At 40.2% G+C, this 18906-nt stretch overlaps 1 protein-coding gene across 1 annotated transcript in view; it reads left to right on the forward strand.

Annotated features, from left to right (window-relative positions):
• The window catches only part of vezt (vezatin, adherens junctions transmembrane protein), a 105812-nt gene that overhangs the window by 37890 nt on the left and 49016 nt on the right, over nt 1–18906 (forward strand). The window contains exons 3-4 of the mRNA XM_087999721.1: nt 12423–12506; nt 16472–16647. Coding sequence (XP_087855847.1) covers nt 12423–12506; nt 16472–16647 — 260 coding nt within the window. The remainder of the gene's footprint in view (nt 1–12422; nt 12507–16471; nt 16648–18906) is intronic.

The following is an 18906-nucleotide window of genomic DNA, read 5'->3' on the forward strand; positions in this document are numbered from 1 at the left end:
GGGATCAAAGATTATGTGGAGAAAGCAGGAAAATGAGGTTGAAAACTGTTATTAGCCATGATTGAATGATGGAACAAACTTGATGGGCCACATGGCCTATGAGTATCACCATTTTGTACTTTCCCAGAAATGCTCACTTTTAGTGGTAAACTCTTTGGAGAGTTGCTGTATCAAAATCCTGGAATTGCTTCCTACCTTTATTATGGATGTGTCAATGTCACTACTGCAGTAGTTAAAGAAGGCAACTCACCATCTTCTGATGGGCAATAAATGGGCAATAACAATTTGCACTTGATCAAATTTTATTGTTCAAGGAATTATTTAATGATATGAACTTATTCAGAATTTTATGCTGTTTCTGATTTCAGATATTTCAGGGTTTTATTAATTGGTAATTTTTATATTTAAATAAAGTCAAAATATTAAGCTGAAAATTTTGTTTTCAAAATTGTTCCAAATTTCCGAATTACATTCCAACATTCCAAAATTACTAAATAATCAAAAGGCTATAGGAAGGGAGGACATAAATACAGTAGCTGTTACTGGAGGAAATAGAAATGCTAGGGAAGCTAGTGGGCTGAAGACCTTGGACCTGATGGGATATAAGTCAGGATATTGAAGGAAGTGCCCCTGGAGGTAGTGGTTGCATTGGTAGATCTTCTGAGAAACTTTACACTCTGGAAAAGTCCCAGAGGACAGGGAAATGCCACTATAACAACTTTATATAAAAAGGGGATGACACAAAAAAGGTAACCATTTGCCAGTTAGCATGACATCTGTTATTGGCAAAATAGAAGAATCTGTTACAAGGGGTGTGACAGCAGAGCACTTAGAATTATATAATGTGACCAAGCAGAATTCAAATACCTTCATGAACAGGAAGTCAAGCCTGGCAAATTTACCAGAATTCTTTAAGACAAGCAGGACAGATAGAGTCATAGAGGGACAAATATATTTGAATTTGTGTTTGTTAATGTTCCACACTTTCAACTACTAATGAAATAAGAGACCACAGTGTTGGAGTTACTGCATTAACATGGATAGGAGGTTGTCTTCTATTAGTTAAACAGAGTTAGAATATAGGGGGCACTTTCAGGCCTCAGTGGTTAGCATTGATGCCTCACAGCGCCAAGGACCCAGGTTCGATTCCACTCTTGGGCGGAGTTTGCACGTTCTCCCCATGTCTATGTGGATTTTCTCCAGGTGCTGTGGTTTCCTCCACAGTCCAAAGATGTGGTGGCTGGATGGATTAGCCTGGGAAAATGCAGGGTTATGGGGATAGGGTAGGGATTGTGGGTCTAAATGGAATGCTGTTCAGAGGGTTGGTGTGGACTCGATGGGCTGAAAGGCCTGTTTCCACACCATAGGAATTCTATGATTCAGGGTGGCAACCTGTAGCGATGGTGTGCCACAGGAATCATTGCTAGGCCCGCAATTATTTACAATATTATTACTGACTTTAGTGTACGAAGTGAATGTACTAAAATCAAGTTTGCAGACAATGCAAAAATGGGTGAAAAGGCAAATGGTGAAGGTAATATAGAGTGATATAGACAAGTTAAGCGAGTGGGCAAACTACTTGATAGAAGGAGTATAGTGCTGGGAACATGTAAGATTAAGCTGTTTGACAAGCAGATTAGAGGAGCTGAATATTATTTAAATAGGGAAAGACTGCAGAAAGCTGCAGTACAGTGGGATTTGGGAGTTCTTGTGTATGAATCACGAAAAGTAAGCGTCCAATGTCTGGTAATGGAGAAGGCAAAAAGAGCATTGTCCTTTGTTTCAAACGGAATATGTATATTAGGGAAGATTTGCTAAAACTATACAACACACTCAGCTAGAATACTGTGAACAGTTTTGGGCCCCTTATTAAGGAAAGATGTACTGGCGTTAGAAGTAGTCCACAGAAGGGTTACTAGGCTTATAACCAGATTCTGAAAATATCCATTTTCAAATGCAACACCACTTGGACAATATCCAGGCTTGTGCTGAACGTGACAATCGCACCACACAAAAACTAGGCAATGACCATTTCCAATAAGAGATAATCTAACCACCACCCACTGATATTCAATGGCATTACCATTACTATCAGCATCCTGAGGGTTACCATTAACAAGAAGCTGAACTGGACTCACCAAATAAATACAAAGAGCAGGTCAGAGACCAGAGAATACTGCAGCAAGTAACTCCCCTGACTCCCCAAAGTCTGTCCACCATCCACAAGCTAGAAATGTAATGAAATACCCCCCACCTACCTGAAGGAGTGTAGATCCAACAACACTGAAGAAGCTTGACACCTTCCAGAGCAAAGCAGCTCACTTGATTGGCACTACGTCCACAAACATTCACTCCTTCCACCACCAACGCTCAGTAGTAGCAGGGTATAACATTTATAGGATGCACTGCTGAAATTCATTTCCATCTAGAATGACAAGGGCAACAAATAACTGGGAACACCACCACATGCAAGAACCCCTCCAGGCCACTCACCAGCCTAACTTGAAAGTATATCACTATTTCGTCAGTATCACTGGGTCAAAATCCTGGAATTCCCTCCTCAACGGTATTGTGGTCTACCTACAGCACATGACCTGTAGCATTTCAAGAATGCAGCTCACCACTATCTACTCAATGGTAGGGAGGGACGAGTAGTAAATACTTACTCAGCCAGTGATTTCACATCCTACAAGTCAATAAGCAACAAACAAAAAAGGACTCTTATGAAGACAGTTTGAGTAGGTTAGTTTTGTACTCATTGGAATTAGAAGAATGAAAGGCAATCTTATTGAAATATATGAAATTCTATGATAGGGTACATGCACAGAGGTTGTTTTTCCTTGTGAGAGAGTTTTTAGAACCTGAGGGCTTAATCTCATAAAAAGCAGTTGCTCATTTTAGATGGAGAAGAGGTGGAATTTCTTCTGAGACTGTATTGAATCTGTGGAATTCTTTCATAAAGGCAAAATACTGTGGGTACTGGAAATCTGAAACAAATGCGTAAAATGCTGGAGAAACTCAGCTAGAGTGACAGCATCTATGGAGGGAGGAGCAGTCAAATTCTGAGGGTGAGTCATTCCGGACTCAAGGCATTGATGGTTTATCTGTCCACACATGTTGCCAAGTTTGCACTGTTTGGTCCATATTCTATGTTAGTTTCTGTGGAATTATTTGCCGCACAGGGCTGTGTTGCTAAGTATAATCAAGGTCGAGTGACTTTTGATTAGTCAGGGAATCCAGCGTTACAGGGAAAAAGCAAGGAAGTACAATTGAGGATTATCAGATCAATCACAATCTCATTGAATGGTTGAATGGCCTATTTCTATTCCTGCATCTTATGGTCCTATGGATTGAAGAAGATAAAAAATGACTAGATGTGGTAACAGCGGCTCAGTGGTTAGCACTGTTGCCTCACAGCGCCAAGGTCCCAGGTTCAATTTCCGCCTCTGGCGACTGTGTGGAGATTGCACATGCTCCCTGTGTCTGCATGGGTTTCCTCCGGGTGCTCCGGTTTCCTCCCACAGTCCAAAGATGTGCGGGTCAGGTGAATTGGCCATGCTAAATTGTCCATAGTGTTAGGTGTATTAGTCAGAGGGAAATGGGTCTGGGTGGGTTACTGATCGGAGGGTTGGTGTAGACTAGTTGTACCGAAGGGCCTGTTTCCACACTGTAGGACATCTAATCTATTAAAACAACGCCTCTTCTGCATAATACTTCAACTGCGATTTCTAAATCTGCTGTGTTACACCACAACTCTGCTTTGTCTGAATGTGCTGTACATTCCTCAGCTGTGAGATTTCAAAATCTTCTGTGTAATTCCTTCTTTATGATTTCTGAATCTGCTGCATAACTTCTCATAGTTGATTTCTGAATATTCTGCTTAGCCCTCATCTGTAGAATCATTGAAGTTGCTTCATAACTCATTTGTGAGATTTCTGAATCTGCTGTGTAACTCTTCATCTGATGTATACCTCCTTACCAGTGTGATTTCTGAAGTGCTGATATAACACCATGTTTGTGTGATTTCTGAATCTCCTGATATAACTCCTCATCTGTGTGGTTTCTGAAGCTGCTACATAAATCCTCATCTGTGTGTTTCTGGGGGAGGGGTTGGGGGAAGAGGAAACTATAACTATCACTAGAGAAGATTTGCTATGTAAACTAATGTAGCTAAAGGGCAGTACGTCATCTGGATCAGATGGGTTGCATCCTAGGATATTAAATGGAACTAGCTACAGGGGTAGTGGATGCACTATTAGTAATCTTGGAAGAATCCTTAGATCCTGGAAAAATCTCAGGAGTAGAAAACTCCTGATATTGTACTGTTATTCGAAAAGGCAGGTATACAAAGAAAGGATAACAATAGACTATTTAGGCCTGTTGTCATAGGTAAATATAAAGTTCTAGAATTTTTTTAAGCAAACTCTTCAGACATATTATGATGCATCTCTGCGTCAGATGATAGTTGAACCCAGGTCTTCTGGCCCAAAGGCAAGGACATTACCACTGTTCCACATTAAAGTCTATTATACAGGATGTTATACCAGAGCATTTAGAAATACATAACCTAATTGAACAGTATTAAAAATCACACAACACCAGGTTATAGTCCAACAGGTTTAATTGGAAGCACACTAGTTTTCGGAGCGACGCCAAATCATAATTGAACAGTGTTAGCAAGGCTTCATGCCTGACAAATTCTTTAGAATCTTTGAGGTAGCAAGCAAGAAAGATAAAGGGGAACCAGTAAATGAAATATATTTGGATTTCCAAAGGGCATTTGATATGGTACCACACATAAGGCTATTTAATAGGTAAGGGCCCATGGTATTGGAGATGGCATATTCGTATAAATAAAGGATTGGCTAGCTTATGGAAAACAGAACTGGGATAAGAGGGTATATTTTCAGGATGACAACCTATAATTAGTGGAGTGCCAATGGATCAGTGCTGGGGCCACAATTGTTTACAATATATAGTAATGACTTGAATGAGAGTAGTGAATGTAACTATCTCCTACTTTGCAACTGGCTCAAAAACAAGTCGAAGTCAAATGGTGGAATACACCAATAATCTGCAGACAGACATAGATTAAGTGAGTGGGAAAATTTGGCAGATGGAATATAATATGGGAAAATACTAGGTTATGCATTTTAGCAGGAAGAATAGAAGAGCTGAATATTATTTAAATGGAGAAGGACTGCAGAAAACTGCAACATAAAGAAATTTGGAAGGTTGTTGTGTACAAATCTCAAAGCTAGGATACAATTTCAGCAGGTGATATGTAAGGCAAATAAAATGTAAGGCTTTATTTCAAAGGAATAGATTCTACAAATAGGTATGTTTTGTTAAAATTATACTGGACAGTAATCAGACCATACCTGGAATACTGTGAACAGTTTTGTTTTCCTACAATAGTGAAAGATATACTGGCATTGTAGGCAGTTCAAGAAAGGTTCTTAAGGTTGATCCCCGTTTTACAGGGAGTTTCGTAAGAGCAGAGATTGTCTCGGTTGAGCCTGTACTTGTTGAAGTTTTAAGAAATGAGAGGTGAAGATTAAAGCATACAAGATTCTCAGGAACTTGACTGTAGAGCAGAAAGGTTTTTCCCCTTTTAAGACAGTCAAGGACAGAGGGCATGTCTCAGAAAAAGGGATTGTTCTTTTAAAACAGAAACAAGGAGGAATTTCTCCTTTTTTGAGGGTAATGAATTTGTGCAGTTCTTTACTGCAGAGGGCTGTGGAGACTGTGCCACTTAGTATATCCAAGATAGAGACAAAGATTTTCAATTGAATATAATCTAGGGGTGTTGGCAAAGGCACGAAAGTGGAATTGAGAGTAATTAGATCAGCCATGATCTCATTGAATAGTGAAGCAGACTAATGGTCTGAGTGGCCTACTTCTACATCTTATGCACTTTACACAAAATAGACTTTGAACTGTGTATTGTGATAACAGAAGAAAAAATGATTTTCAATATAGGAATGCGGAACAATCACCTTTGGAATTTTATGTGCAGTAATGACACATGCCTTTAATTCTGATTGATGCTGCAAACTGTGTGACAAAAAAACTCCCCATAAGAAAGAGAAATAATACTGTACTGTGAAAGGTTATCTATTTTAATAACACCAAAACATTACAGGTGAAGCTTACTTTGATCAAGGAAGATCATTATATGGATTTTTGTGGTCTCCTCTGTCAGTGGATGGCATGTAGAAAATATTTCCTGTGATAGAGGACATATATTGTGAATGATTAGAATATTACAAACAGTTGAAACTTTATTGCTGGAACAGCACAGCAAGTCAGGCAGCATCCAGGGAACAGGAGATTCGACGTTTCGGGCACAGGCCCTTCTTCAGGAATGAGCAGAGAGTGTTCAGCAGGAGAAGATAAAAGGTAGGGAGGAGGGACTTGGAGGAGGGGCGTTGGATATCACATTTCCAACGCCCCTCCTCCAAGTCCCTCCTCCCTACCTTTTATCTTCTCCTGCTGAACACTCTCTGCTCATTCCTGAAGAAGGGCCTGTGCCCGAAACGTCGAATCTCCTGTTCCCTGGATGCTGCCTGACCTGCTGTGCTGTTCCAGCAATAAAGTTTCAACTTTGATCTCCAGCATCTGCAGACCTCACTTTCTCCTCGAATATTACAAACAGTACATCAAAACTTGTTGATTTAGAAGAACTATTTACAAAAACTCAATAACCAATTTAGAAAATGAGTATTATTTATTAAAATGGCAGTCTGGCACATATTTCCTCTGGAGAAAGTGAGGACTGCGCATGCTGGAGATCAGAGTCGAGAGTGTGGTGCTGGAAAAGCACAGCAGGTCAGGCAGCATCTGAGGCGCAGGAGAATCGATGTTGATTCTCCTGCTCCTTGCATGCTGCCAGTCTGGCTGTGCTTTTCCAGCACCACACATTTGATGTATTTATTCTGGTCACAAAAATACAAGATTTTTTTCCTTATTGTGTCATAAGATGTCAGTGTCGTGGCATTTATTGCCCATCCCTAATTCCTCTTGAATTTTGTAGCTTTGTAGGCCATTTCAAAGGAGTCAACCATATTACTATGGAACTGGGGTCACAGGTAGGCCAGATGCAATGATGATCTAGATAACGTTCTAGTTCTGATTTATTAACTGATAGTTCTGATTCAGTAATTGATATAAATTCCATTAACTGACATGATACAATTTGAATGTGTATTTCACAGCTTTGGTCTGAGCCTATGGCTTACCTGCCAGTGACATTACCATCACTATTTCCCCATCAAATGATTGGAGACATTCCAGTAATAATGAATGACTGACTGAAAAGTAACCTTGCGACTTGACCGAAAAATGTAATCAAACAAGCTAGAGCTCGATCAGCAAGATTTGTATAAGACACATGGTGTGCACTCCACCTGGAAGTTAAACAGAAATATTGTTCAGTGTTCTTGGTTATCAGCAGTACTTTATTCTCTCCACCACTTCCTACAGCCCCTCCCGCCCGCAAATTATCAATAGAATGCAATAATTCAGTGAATTAAAATAATGGGAGGTAGTAAACAACTTCTGTAGTTTTTGATAGGTCGTAGGTTGAACTTTGTAGTCAAAGACCCAATTATTGCCAGATTCAGAGGTAAATTGATGTTTGATTGGTGACGCCAGGAAGATTTAAGTGAGGCACTTACTGGTGTCCTAAAGTTGTTTTATAGATATTTTTAATCAATCTGTTCAGATGTGACGCACCTCTGAAGCAGTTGGAACTTGAACCCAGGCCTTCTGGCTCAAAGGTGGGCAGTTATTGTTTGATAAGCTTTAGGATATTTGCAGGAATATTTAATTGATATTGTTAAAGCCACTGGGTCTGACTTTGGAGGGAATCAAAGTTTGACAGGTTTTTAGCAATACACTGAAATGAATTTCAGTGAATAGAGGGATGGTTGCCATCAATCTCCTCTAAACACTGGAATGGGGCTGTAATTGGAGAGAGGGATCCTCAGTTCTGGGAACATCACGAAAGTGGCTATTTCTTGATCAAGGCACATCTTAAATATGGTTTAGGAGCTTCTGAACAATGCTGAAGACCCAACACCTATAGAGGGATATCCTACGATCTCTAATACAGAGTAGAGAATTAAGGAATTTAATTAAATGGGCCTCCTTCTGTGCTTACAGTCCTTTCCTCTGATTTTCTTTTTATTTGCTGCACCCATCAAACACTGGCAAATATTGAAAGAAATAATTAATGCAGTACAACTCTAGTATATGTCCTTAAAAGTTAAGTACTTCACTTGCGCCATGAAGGAACTATGATCAACAAATGAGGTAAGAGCCAAAATCAAGCTAAAGGAGATTTTAAATGCTGAAAAAGTGTAAAAACAAAAGGATGAAGTGCAAACAAAGCAGAACGTATTTGCAAGGGTTTTCAAACATAATATTAAGAGATTTGGTAAATGTATAGAAGAAAGATTTGAAGAAACCAGACTACAATGGATAATTAGAAAATGACAGATTTGCACAAGAGGTGCAAGAAGAGCATAAAATACCAGTGGGATGAGAAAATCAAAAATAAATCAAAGGTGGGGAGAAGTCTGGATTTAATGTGAGGAAAAAATTAAAGTAAAACTAATGGGGCTTGCAATAGATGCATCTCTGGAATCTGATGATTTCCTTCACAGATTTTTAAAGAAATAGGTGATAATGATACAGTTGTATTCATCATCTTCCAAAATAAATCAGATTTAGAAATTGTCTTTGAATTAGAAATTTGAAAATGTAATTCCGTTATTTAAGAAATGAGAGACTGAAAATCCAGGTAATTATCGGTCATGTAGTTTAACATTAATTGTAGAGAAATTATTTGAATCTGTTAATGGTGACAGAATAACTGAAGATTTGGATTAGACTAAAGTGAACCAACAAGGTCTATATCAATTGCTGAAGGGTGGGTCATTTTTGATTGTTGCGGTCAATGTTTAGAAAAGGTCACTAATACAGTGGGTAAAGAATTTGCTATCAATGTTGCCTGAATGGACTTCCATAAGGCATTTGACAAGGTTCCAGAGAAGAAATTAACTCAAAACATTAAAGTGAATTGGGGATGAAATGGTTGTATTGCGGAGGTTTAGATTTTATTGCCACATGCTCTGTTGTACTGGATTACAGGAGTATAGCCGAGAGTGTGGTGCTGGAAAAGCACAGCAGATCAAGCAGTATCCAAGGAACAGGAGAATCGACATTTCGATCAGGATCATTATTTCCTGATAAAGGGCTTGCGCCAAAATGTCGATTCTCCTGCTCCTCAGATGCTGCCTAACCTGCTGTGCTTTTCCTGCACCACACTTTCGACTCTGATCCCCAGCATCTGCAATCCTCACTTTCTACAACAGAAGTATAGTTGAAAGTGAACAATGTCGCTATTCCCGATGCCATCTTAGGTATAAAGGTATCTAGGTACAAAATAGAAAAATAAACAAATAAGTTAAAAAGTTCATCACTACAGTTCCCCTTAGTATAAAGTAGAAAAAAATGAAGAAATAATGTTAAACCTTGGTTGCAACGTTAAAGTAAAAGTTTGGATTAATAAACAAAGAGTCATATATTCAAGACAGCCAATCATATTAAATTGAAGAGAAAATGAGGTCTGCAGATGCTGGAGATCAGAGATGGAAATGTGTTGCTGGAGAAGCGCAGCAGGTCAGGCAGCATCTAGGGAACAGGAGAATCGACGTTTCGGGCATTAGCCTGAAGAAGGGCTAATGCCCGAAACGTCGATTCTCCCAATCATATTAAATTGGATGGCACAAAAAGTGTCTGTATAGGGACAAAATGTTAAAGTAGCATGACTGATTGTGAAGCCTGAGTGTCTGTGAAGACTGGGACGGCAGTGTTGATGGAGGGTGCAATGGCGGAGGGAACACTTATGATTGGGGGTGTGGGGGGGTTTGACTGATCTTGTGGAGTGGAGAGAAGCTTGTGCTTTAGATGTGAAGAGGTGGCCGTTCAGGGAGGTGCCTTAACCTCCGCAATACAACCATTTCATCCCCAAGCTGCTGACCTGTTCCTGTTACCCATGACTTTTTCCTGTCAGTCTCAAATTGAGGTTATGGTGAGGGGTAACCCTTACTCCCTACCAACTTGAACTTGGCAATATCCTCCAGAAACATGTTAGATTTTGCATCCCTACTGATGATATGCAACTCTACCTGACCAGCACAGGTTGAGCAAAATGTCCTCCACTTTAATATTGTCAAGACCAAACAATTAACTTAGGTCCCTACTACAAACTCTGTTCTCTAGCTGCCAACTGCATACCTCTCTGAGAATATAACCCCTCTCCTTGGTAACTCTCTTAGACTGAACTGAATGGTTCACAACCTTGGCATCATTCTAACCCCGAGATAAGCTTCTAGCCACACTTGAATGCCATAATTTAGAATGCATGTCTTCACCTCTATTATGTCACCTGACTGTATCCCTGCCTCAGCTTATTTACTTTGTCACCTCTTTGTCACCTCTAGTCTTGACTATTGTAACAGAACTTGGCTGATCTCCCACTTTCGATAGGAAACACTTTCTTGTCCTAATCAGTGAGTTGGGGGTTCAATCCTGCTCCTGAGATTTGGTGGGAGACTCAGAAGTACAAAGGATCTGAAGAATCTTAGTGTGCATGTCCATGGATCCTTGATGGAAGCAGGACAGGTACATAAGGTGATTAGAAAGGCATATGCAATATTTGTTTTTAGTAGTCAAAGCACTAAATACAAGAGAAAGTTATGCTGGAACTGTTTGTAATGTTATTGCCATATCTGGAGTATTGTGTGAGGTTCTACTTGCCACACTACAAGAAGGCTATGGTTGTACTGGAGGTGGTGCAGAAGAGATTCACTAGGTTGTTGCGATCTCACTATGAAGACAAGCTTAAGAGATTAGATTACCTACAGTGTGGAAACAGGCCCTTCGACCCACCCAGTTGCCCGAGGTTGCAATCGAACCTGGGACCCTGGTGCTGTGAGGAAGCAGTGCTAACCACTAAGCCACAATGCTGGGATTGTTTTCCTTAGAGCAGAGAAAGCTGATAAGGAGGTGATCTATTTGAGGCATACAAAGTTCAAAGGGAATAAATAGGTAGAAACAACCTGGGGAAAGGGTGTGAAGAAGGATGAAGACTGAGACAGAAAGCTGTATCAAGGGTTTCCTTTGGCGCCAGGGATCTGGAAAGCTAAAACCCCTCCCCATCCCCATTCACTGACTAGTAGCCTGCAGAGACAAACTGGTTGGACCGCACTTCAGGTGCAGGCCTCTCCTGCCATCCATGAAATCTGAGTGCCATTGGGATGAACCCCTTCTATAAACTCAAGGTCATCTAAAAACTTTTTAACTGAAACCAGGCTGGGATCCCCAATATCCTAGACATCGTATAACTAGATCTGCAGACAGGTCTTTAAGCTAACCAGGGCGGCACGGTGGCTCATTGGTTAGCACTGCTGCCTCACAGCGCAAGGGACCCAGGTTCGATTCCCACATTGGGTGACTGCCTATGTGGAGTTTGCATATGCTCCTCGTGTCTGCATTGGTTTCGTCCAGGTACTCTGGTTTTCTCCCAATATAGGGTCTGGGTGGGTTACTCTTCGAGGGTCAGTAAGGACTTGTTGGGCCGAAGGGCCTGTTTCCATACTGTAGGGAGTAATCTAACCTAATCAAAGCGGGGAAGACTGAGAGGGTTGTAGGTGAAGGGAGATTTAGAAATTCAAAGAGAAAATTTGAGGCATTGAAACAATATCACAACATAAGTAAAGACAAGCAGAGTGGGATGGATGGGGACTGAGCGTTTTAACATAACTTGTACATCAGTAAATAAGGTCAATATAGGCAATAGTAAAATCAATATAAACTATAAGCATATGCTTTAAACACAGGGTACTGTAATGCACTAGGTAGCTCTGCATTAAATATGGCTCCATTGAAATTCTTCATGGGGTTTTATTGTACACATTGTTGGTGAAACACGAACATGAAGATTGATAAAAACATGAATTACACATTTGAGTTGAAAGCTGTGTTTGTGTCTCTTAAAGGTTTACAGATATCTCCAGGCAATTTTATAAATCAAATCGAAGCAACTGAGAGAATAATGGAATAGAGTTAAAGAAAATTACAATACTCAGCATCTCGTTTGCAAGCCCAGAAACAGGGGCCACTTGATATAATGATGAGGAAAAGGTTATTGCACAGACTTAAACAAGATATGATGCATTAAAAGTGAGTGAGAGATGCCAAAATGGCAAAGAAAAGTTTCTTGTTAAAAAAATTGTCTTGTAATTTGCAGCCAAATGAACAAAGATTATTTAACTTCATTAGTGCGGCTGATTTATGTTATCTGTCTGGAATTGTGATCAATGCCTTAAGTGCTGTTTTCCATCATAATGCAGGAAAGCGTTTTACAGAAGTGTGTTAATGTTCTTCACAAATGGAATCCATTCACTGGAACGAAAATAATTGATTTAGAATCATTGGTAAGTTTCCACATAACAAACCTACAACTTCATTTGCGGGTTTTTCCATCCTGAAATGTATTTTTTAGATTAGATTACTAGATTAGATTAGTAACAGTGTGGAAACAGGCCCTTCGGCCCAACAAGTCCACACCAACCCACCGAAAATTAACCCACCCAGACCCATTCCCCTACATTTACCCCTTCACCTAACACTACGGGTAATTTAGCTTGGCCAATTCACCTAACCTTATTTCCTTATTTTTTGCTTTATATATACCCAGAGATGCTACTAAGTAGCAGGTTTGCTTTCCACTGTCAAACGCATGTTTCTAATTGATTACCAATTTATACATATAGGGGCAGTACAATGACAACATAAGTGAAGGAGAGGTAGGGTGAGACGGAGAGGACAATCAAGCCTATTTGTCAGAAAATTACTTTTGCTGATGCATTCAAGAGCTTTATAACTCAAAGCCACAAAAGCATTTGAGCCTACTGCCTATAAGACCAAGCAGTTCAATGAATTGTACCTGGCCTGATCTTGCCAAAGTGTTTCTCAGTCCATCTGTGAAAAGATTGGAGAAGCGTTTGTGAGACTGTATAGTTTATGCCAGAAGGAATATCTGTTACATCCCCAATCATGTTTGATATAGGGCAAGTCTGTGATGAATGTTATATGCCTTAAAACTGAAAAACTTAAATAAATTGATTTAATTATTGGAAATCAACCTTTTTGTGTGAACTGGACATAACATACAGATATTGCAAAAGCAAAACATGGATTCTAGAAATCTGAAATAAAAACAGAAAGACTCGAGAAAGTCAGCAAGTCTGGTAGCATCTGTAGAGAGAGAAAGCATGTTAATGGTTTGAGTCCAATATTGCTCTTCTTGAAACTGAAGAGAGGTGGAAAAGTGATGGGTTTTATCATGTAGAAAAAAGGTGGAGAGGTGCAAGTGAAACAGAAGGAAGAGTCAAGAAAGGTTAGGGACGAAAAGAGGTTTGAGATCACAGTATTGAATGGGTGGCATGGTGGCTCAGTGGATAGCACTGCTGCCTTACAGTGCCAGAGACCCGGGTTCAATTCCAGCCTCAGGAGACAGTCTGTATGGAGTTTGCACATTCTCTGTGTCTGTGTGGATTTCCTCCCACAATCCAAAGATATGCAGGTTGGGGAAATTGGCCATGCTAAATTGCCCATAGTTGTTGTGGTTCTGTTCGCCGAGCTGGGAATTTCTGGTGTCTAGGTGACATCCTCAGTGCTTGGGAGTCTCCTGTGAAGCGCTTCTGTGACCTTTCCTCCAGCATTTGTAGTGGTTTGAATCTGCCACTTCCAGTTGTCAGTTCCAGCTGTCTGCTGCAGTAGTCAGTATATAGGATCCAGGTCAATGTGCCTATATGCCGACCACTGCAGCGGACAGCTGGAACGGACAACCGGAAGCGGCAGATTCAAACCACTACAAATGCCGGAGGAAAGATCACAGAAGCGCTTCACAGGAGGCTCCCAAGCACTGAGGATGTCACCTAGACAGGGGATGAAACGTCTGCACCAGAAATTCCCAGCTCGGCGAACAGAACCACAACAACGAGCTCCCGAGCTACAAATCTTCACACAAACATTGCCCATAGTGTTCAGGGAGGTGTAGGTTAGGTGCATTAGTCATGGGTAAAATATGGAGTAATGCGGTAGGGGAATGGGTTGGACTTGTAGCGCCAAATGGCCTGTTTCCACACTGTAGGGATTCTACAAAAAGTAAAGGGAATGTTAATTGTTCCACAGATAAGAGATGGGTCTAGGTAGGTGTCAATAGCAGAGCATCAGTCAGCTCTTAGTGAAAACAAAAAACTGGGCATGGGAAGGGAGTTAGGTAAGGATAACAAGATGAAGGACCGAGTACATGGTCTGAATTTGTTGAACTCGATGTTGAGTCCAGAGGTTGTAAGTCTGAATTTTGCATCTCCCTTCATTGCAAACTGCTAACTTTAGAAAACCAGTATAGGACTACTTGCTTGTCTTGAAAGATCAAATCAGCTCTCTCAGCTCATCTGCTACATAGTAGTAAGTAAACAAATATTTTAAATTAATATTTTTGTAACCCCTGACCCTACCAAATGCATTTGATCAGTTTGCTTCTTGAAGTTCTGTTCAAAATGTTTTAAATTTCACACTTTCATAGATAAGGCAGCTAGAGCTCTGACTGAGCTGATTGTAGCAGTTTGTTTTACTGTGGAATCAGAAACCATTCTGCCCTAGTCTGCTCAGAGTGAAGCTGATAAATCCAGGTCGACCACCCATTTTATGCACTACTTCATTTCACTTTACATTGATCTTTATGGAAAGTAAATCGAATTGTGGGTGCAAAGGGCAGATGGTCAATTGCAATCATTTCCCACCAAGGTTAATCACCCCCCCCCCCCCCCCCCCCCTCATCTGTGTTTCCCTCTTGAAATAATTAGACTTATAATAGCTGTCTTAATTTCAGAGCTACATGAGGTGTGTACTGAGAATTACATTCTCATAGGCAAAGAGGGTAGTAGTCTGTGTAATTGAGAGGCTCCTGGTTAATCCCTGAACAGGCAAGGAACCAGAGCCTTGCCCTTCCACTTCCTATGAAAACTCACTTCATAAGAACACATATGGCAGACAGCCAGCTAGACTTGTGGGAAGGAAGCCTGGGTTAGTGAAGGGAAAGCAGCTGAGCAAATTTGGAAGTCTGAACCAGAACAGTTTCAGTGAGTTTGCTTGCTATAAAACAGAGGAGTTCAGTAAATTGTACTTGTCTAATCTCAAAAAAGTGCTTCTCAAATGATAATTGAAAAGATTGAGGAAGCACTTTCTTCTCAGAGTGTGTCCAGTTTCTATCTCAACATCTTGTGTCACACCTGTGTTATGCAATTCTGTCCTTGAATATTCAACAGTCCACACACATACCTGAACTTAGATGTTTACTAAAATGGGCAGCACAACTGTGTCCCAAGAGAATCTCCAAATATAAACGTCAAATTCGTTATCATTTTTAATTCTGAAAGATGTGGAAGCTCAAGAAAATTAGCAGTGACTTTTGTAAGATACCTTTATTGGTTTTCTACTTGAGTGTCCTAATGAAACTGCTACTCGTATGGCATGCTCTAAGACGTTATTTCTCGGTTCCAAATCAGCTTTCTTTTGTATGCTAGAAACTCTGCTCAACCCCTTGCCAGTATAATCAACCAAATTACTACTAATGTTCTTTCATCATCTTATGTAATGATAAATCATAGATAATGTAGAACTTACTCCAACTGAACTTTGCCAAGACGAAATTGATTGCTTGGTTCTTGTCAAAAGCTTCTTGCTCTAAGTTCTGATTCTGTGATCCATGCTAGACACTCACTTTGAAACTGATATTGTGTAACGCCTATGTCCGACTTGAGTGTGAACTGAATTTCAAAGATGCATCTTGTCCTATACCAGTCCCTTCCCACTGTTCCAGCATCTGTCTGCAAATGGCCAACAAAATTGTTTCATGTTGTTCAATATTGCTTTTGAACAAAACGCTAGCTTTACTGTGTTAAAGGCATTATATAAATGTAGTGTGTGGTAATGTCAGGAGTGATGGTATGCAAGAGAGAGGATAGTTTTCAGTGTGTTCCCAATATATACAGCCGTGAAATTTAAATTACATTTTAAAAGTCTTTTAGTTCTACTCCTTGTTTATGATCTTAATTGAACCCTTAAGTACTTCTTTATACTCATGAGATGTACTTTATTTTCTATGCATTTCTTTTCCAGAAGTCAGTGAGCCTGCTATTAAGATAGTTTGTAGTGTTACTTCCATAGAAATGACTAATGACAACAAATTATTGTTTACTGAATAAACATCTATTTAAAATGGATGTTGATTTTCTTAAAACTACCTGCAAACATACTGTTTCTATGTGTTTCACATCCAGTATGTAATTTACAAAAATAGTCGCCCATTATTTCCTCGCCTCTTAACAAGGATATTGGATTTCGACTGTGCACTCTGTGCACCATCCTGAAACAGGAAGTGCTTCTGCAGGAGGATGTGGAGCTGATTGACCTACTTGACCCCAGTATCCTGCAATCAACACAAGCCCAACAACACGAAAATGGCTATCTCCCATCCAAGTGGTTATGGCGAACTCCTAATATTTGGTATGTTTCCTATAATACTTTTCTTACACTTTCTAATAGTCTTTTGTTTCAAATAAAACAATTTCAGTATCAGTTATCTATAGAGGAACAGCTTTCACAATGACAAGCAGCATGTCCTTTTTGGGGCAGACCTTAATTAGAGTATCACACATTCAGCCATTTGGAGCTTTTGGGTTAAATTCCAGCTCCTTTTCCTCCTGATTTTTCACCTTATGATGGACTGTTTCCAAGGCTGTGTTACAAAGAAACTACGTAACAGAAACAGGCCATTTGGAACAACTGCCCTCTGTTGGTGTTCATCACTCCTTAAGTCTATGGGACCCTAAGTCAGAGGGAGTACCATCCCTAAGCTGTTAGTCACTCTCTGCAGAAATAAGCCCCTGCCGGATTTATAGGCTATTGCCATCTCATTTTCATCAAGACACACTGAATTCGGTCTTTGCTTCCAAGCATTGGTGGTGTTGTAGGCTATAGAAAGATCTATGGGTGTCCCAGCATGGCTCAATTTGTGGGAGCTGTCACATTTGATCCATCTAGCAGCTAAATTGTGTAAGCTCATTTGCTCAGGTCTTCCTCAGGTTTTTCCTGTTTTTGCAAGAGATAATGCCATATTGAGGTGGCCCTTGTATTCCCATCTAGTTTTAAATATTTGTTTTTTCATTAATGCCACAGTGCTGTTTGTGGGCATGCCTGTTGAAGAGAAAACTATATCATTTTAGTCAGTAACTGAAAAGCTTAGATTAAAAATAAATGTTTAAATGCCAGCACATTTTCTCAAACTTCCAGAGGCTACGAAGCTGAACCATCACTTAGACTGAGAGTTATGGGTGATTTAATTCTCCTTCCAATCCTTTAGATCAAATATTAACCTGATGTAATGATCAACTGTTTCAGTGATTCATGTGAAAGTTCCTGTGGTGCTGTTTATTGAAGTAGATTTACTCACCTTGCATTTTATCCTGCTCTGCTTGACTCTACCTGTATCCCCTCTCCAGGCCTGCAATGATTCTGGGTTTATCTTTCAGTTTACTAAACTTTCCTCTGCAAATCAGTTTCCCATCTTAATGCCCAGACAGGCATCCCTGCAGCCATAGCCAGGCACCCATTGGGGATCACCATGAGGTACTGTGGCACCCTGCAAATCTGAATGGTGTTTGTTTCCCTTTCACCCTTTTCTGAATAGTCTCTCCCTCCCAGGCCAGCTCTAAATGGTGTTCCATTATCACAGACTGAGAAGAAACTGTTGTTTCTGTTTTATATCAGACTTGAGATGTACCATTTTGAATTTCTATTTATTCCCTGGCCCTTTTTCTGCCATTCTGATTGCGTTGACTCTTGTGGAATAAACTCAGCAACTCGTTGGGATATCTGGTCGGCCTGGATGGGTTGGACTGAAGAGTCTGTTTCCATGTTGTACATCTCTATGACTCTATGAACTCTCTGTGCTTCAAACTAATGGCCATTCTTTATTTTCAAACTTAGATGGTTATATTTGGGAGATTATGCAAGCTTCGAAAATGCAGCAACTAAACCTGATCCTGTTCTTACCCCATGTCCTGACATTTGCAGTTTCCAGTCAATAGCTGTCAGAACTAATAAACTAGTCTGTTATTTTTTCTCCTTTGTTATTTAGGAATATTTAAGGCCAATCATTGCCCTATATCTGATCAGCTAATTTGCTATAGGACAGAAATTGTACTTGGATCAACTGGCCTGCATGGCTTCATTCTAGGCCATGAAGTAAGTTAATTCCCCAGTGCTACACAATTTCTACATGACAGAAATAGACCATTCAGTCCAATGGTCTGCTGATGTTTATTGCTACATCCAAGTATCCTCCAATTACCTTGTCTTATCCTGACCCTGTGTCTTCTCTATTCTCAGTCCATCATGACTGCAACAAAACTTCCCATAAACGCACCAACATCAACTCCTTCAACTTCATTTGGCCGTGAATTCCATATTGCAACTAATTGGAATTGGAAGCCCAAACTGCACTTCAGAAGGTGATAGTGATCTGTCCTCTTGAACCACAAAATTCATTCATGGGACGTGGGCATCATTTATTACTGAGCCCTAATCGTCCAAGAGGGCATTTAGAGTCAATCACATTGCTGTAGGTCTGGAGTCATATATTGGCCAGACAAAGGAAGCACGGCAGATTTCCTTTCCGAAAGGTCATTAGATATCCAGGTGGGTTTTAATAATAATCAACAGTTGTTGCATGGGCTCCATTTAGACCAGCTTTTTATCCCAGCT

Source organism: Chiloscyllium plagiosum, unplaced genomic scaffold, assembly GCF_037043375.1.
Source record: "Chiloscyllium plagiosum isolate Xiang-an unplaced genomic scaffold, Cpla_swu_hap1 HiC_scaffold_23, whole genome shotgun sequence".
In the NCBI taxonomy this organism is placed as follows: Eukaryota; Metazoa; Chordata; class Chondrichthyes; order Orectolobiformes; family Hemiscylliidae; genus Chiloscyllium; species Chiloscyllium plagiosum.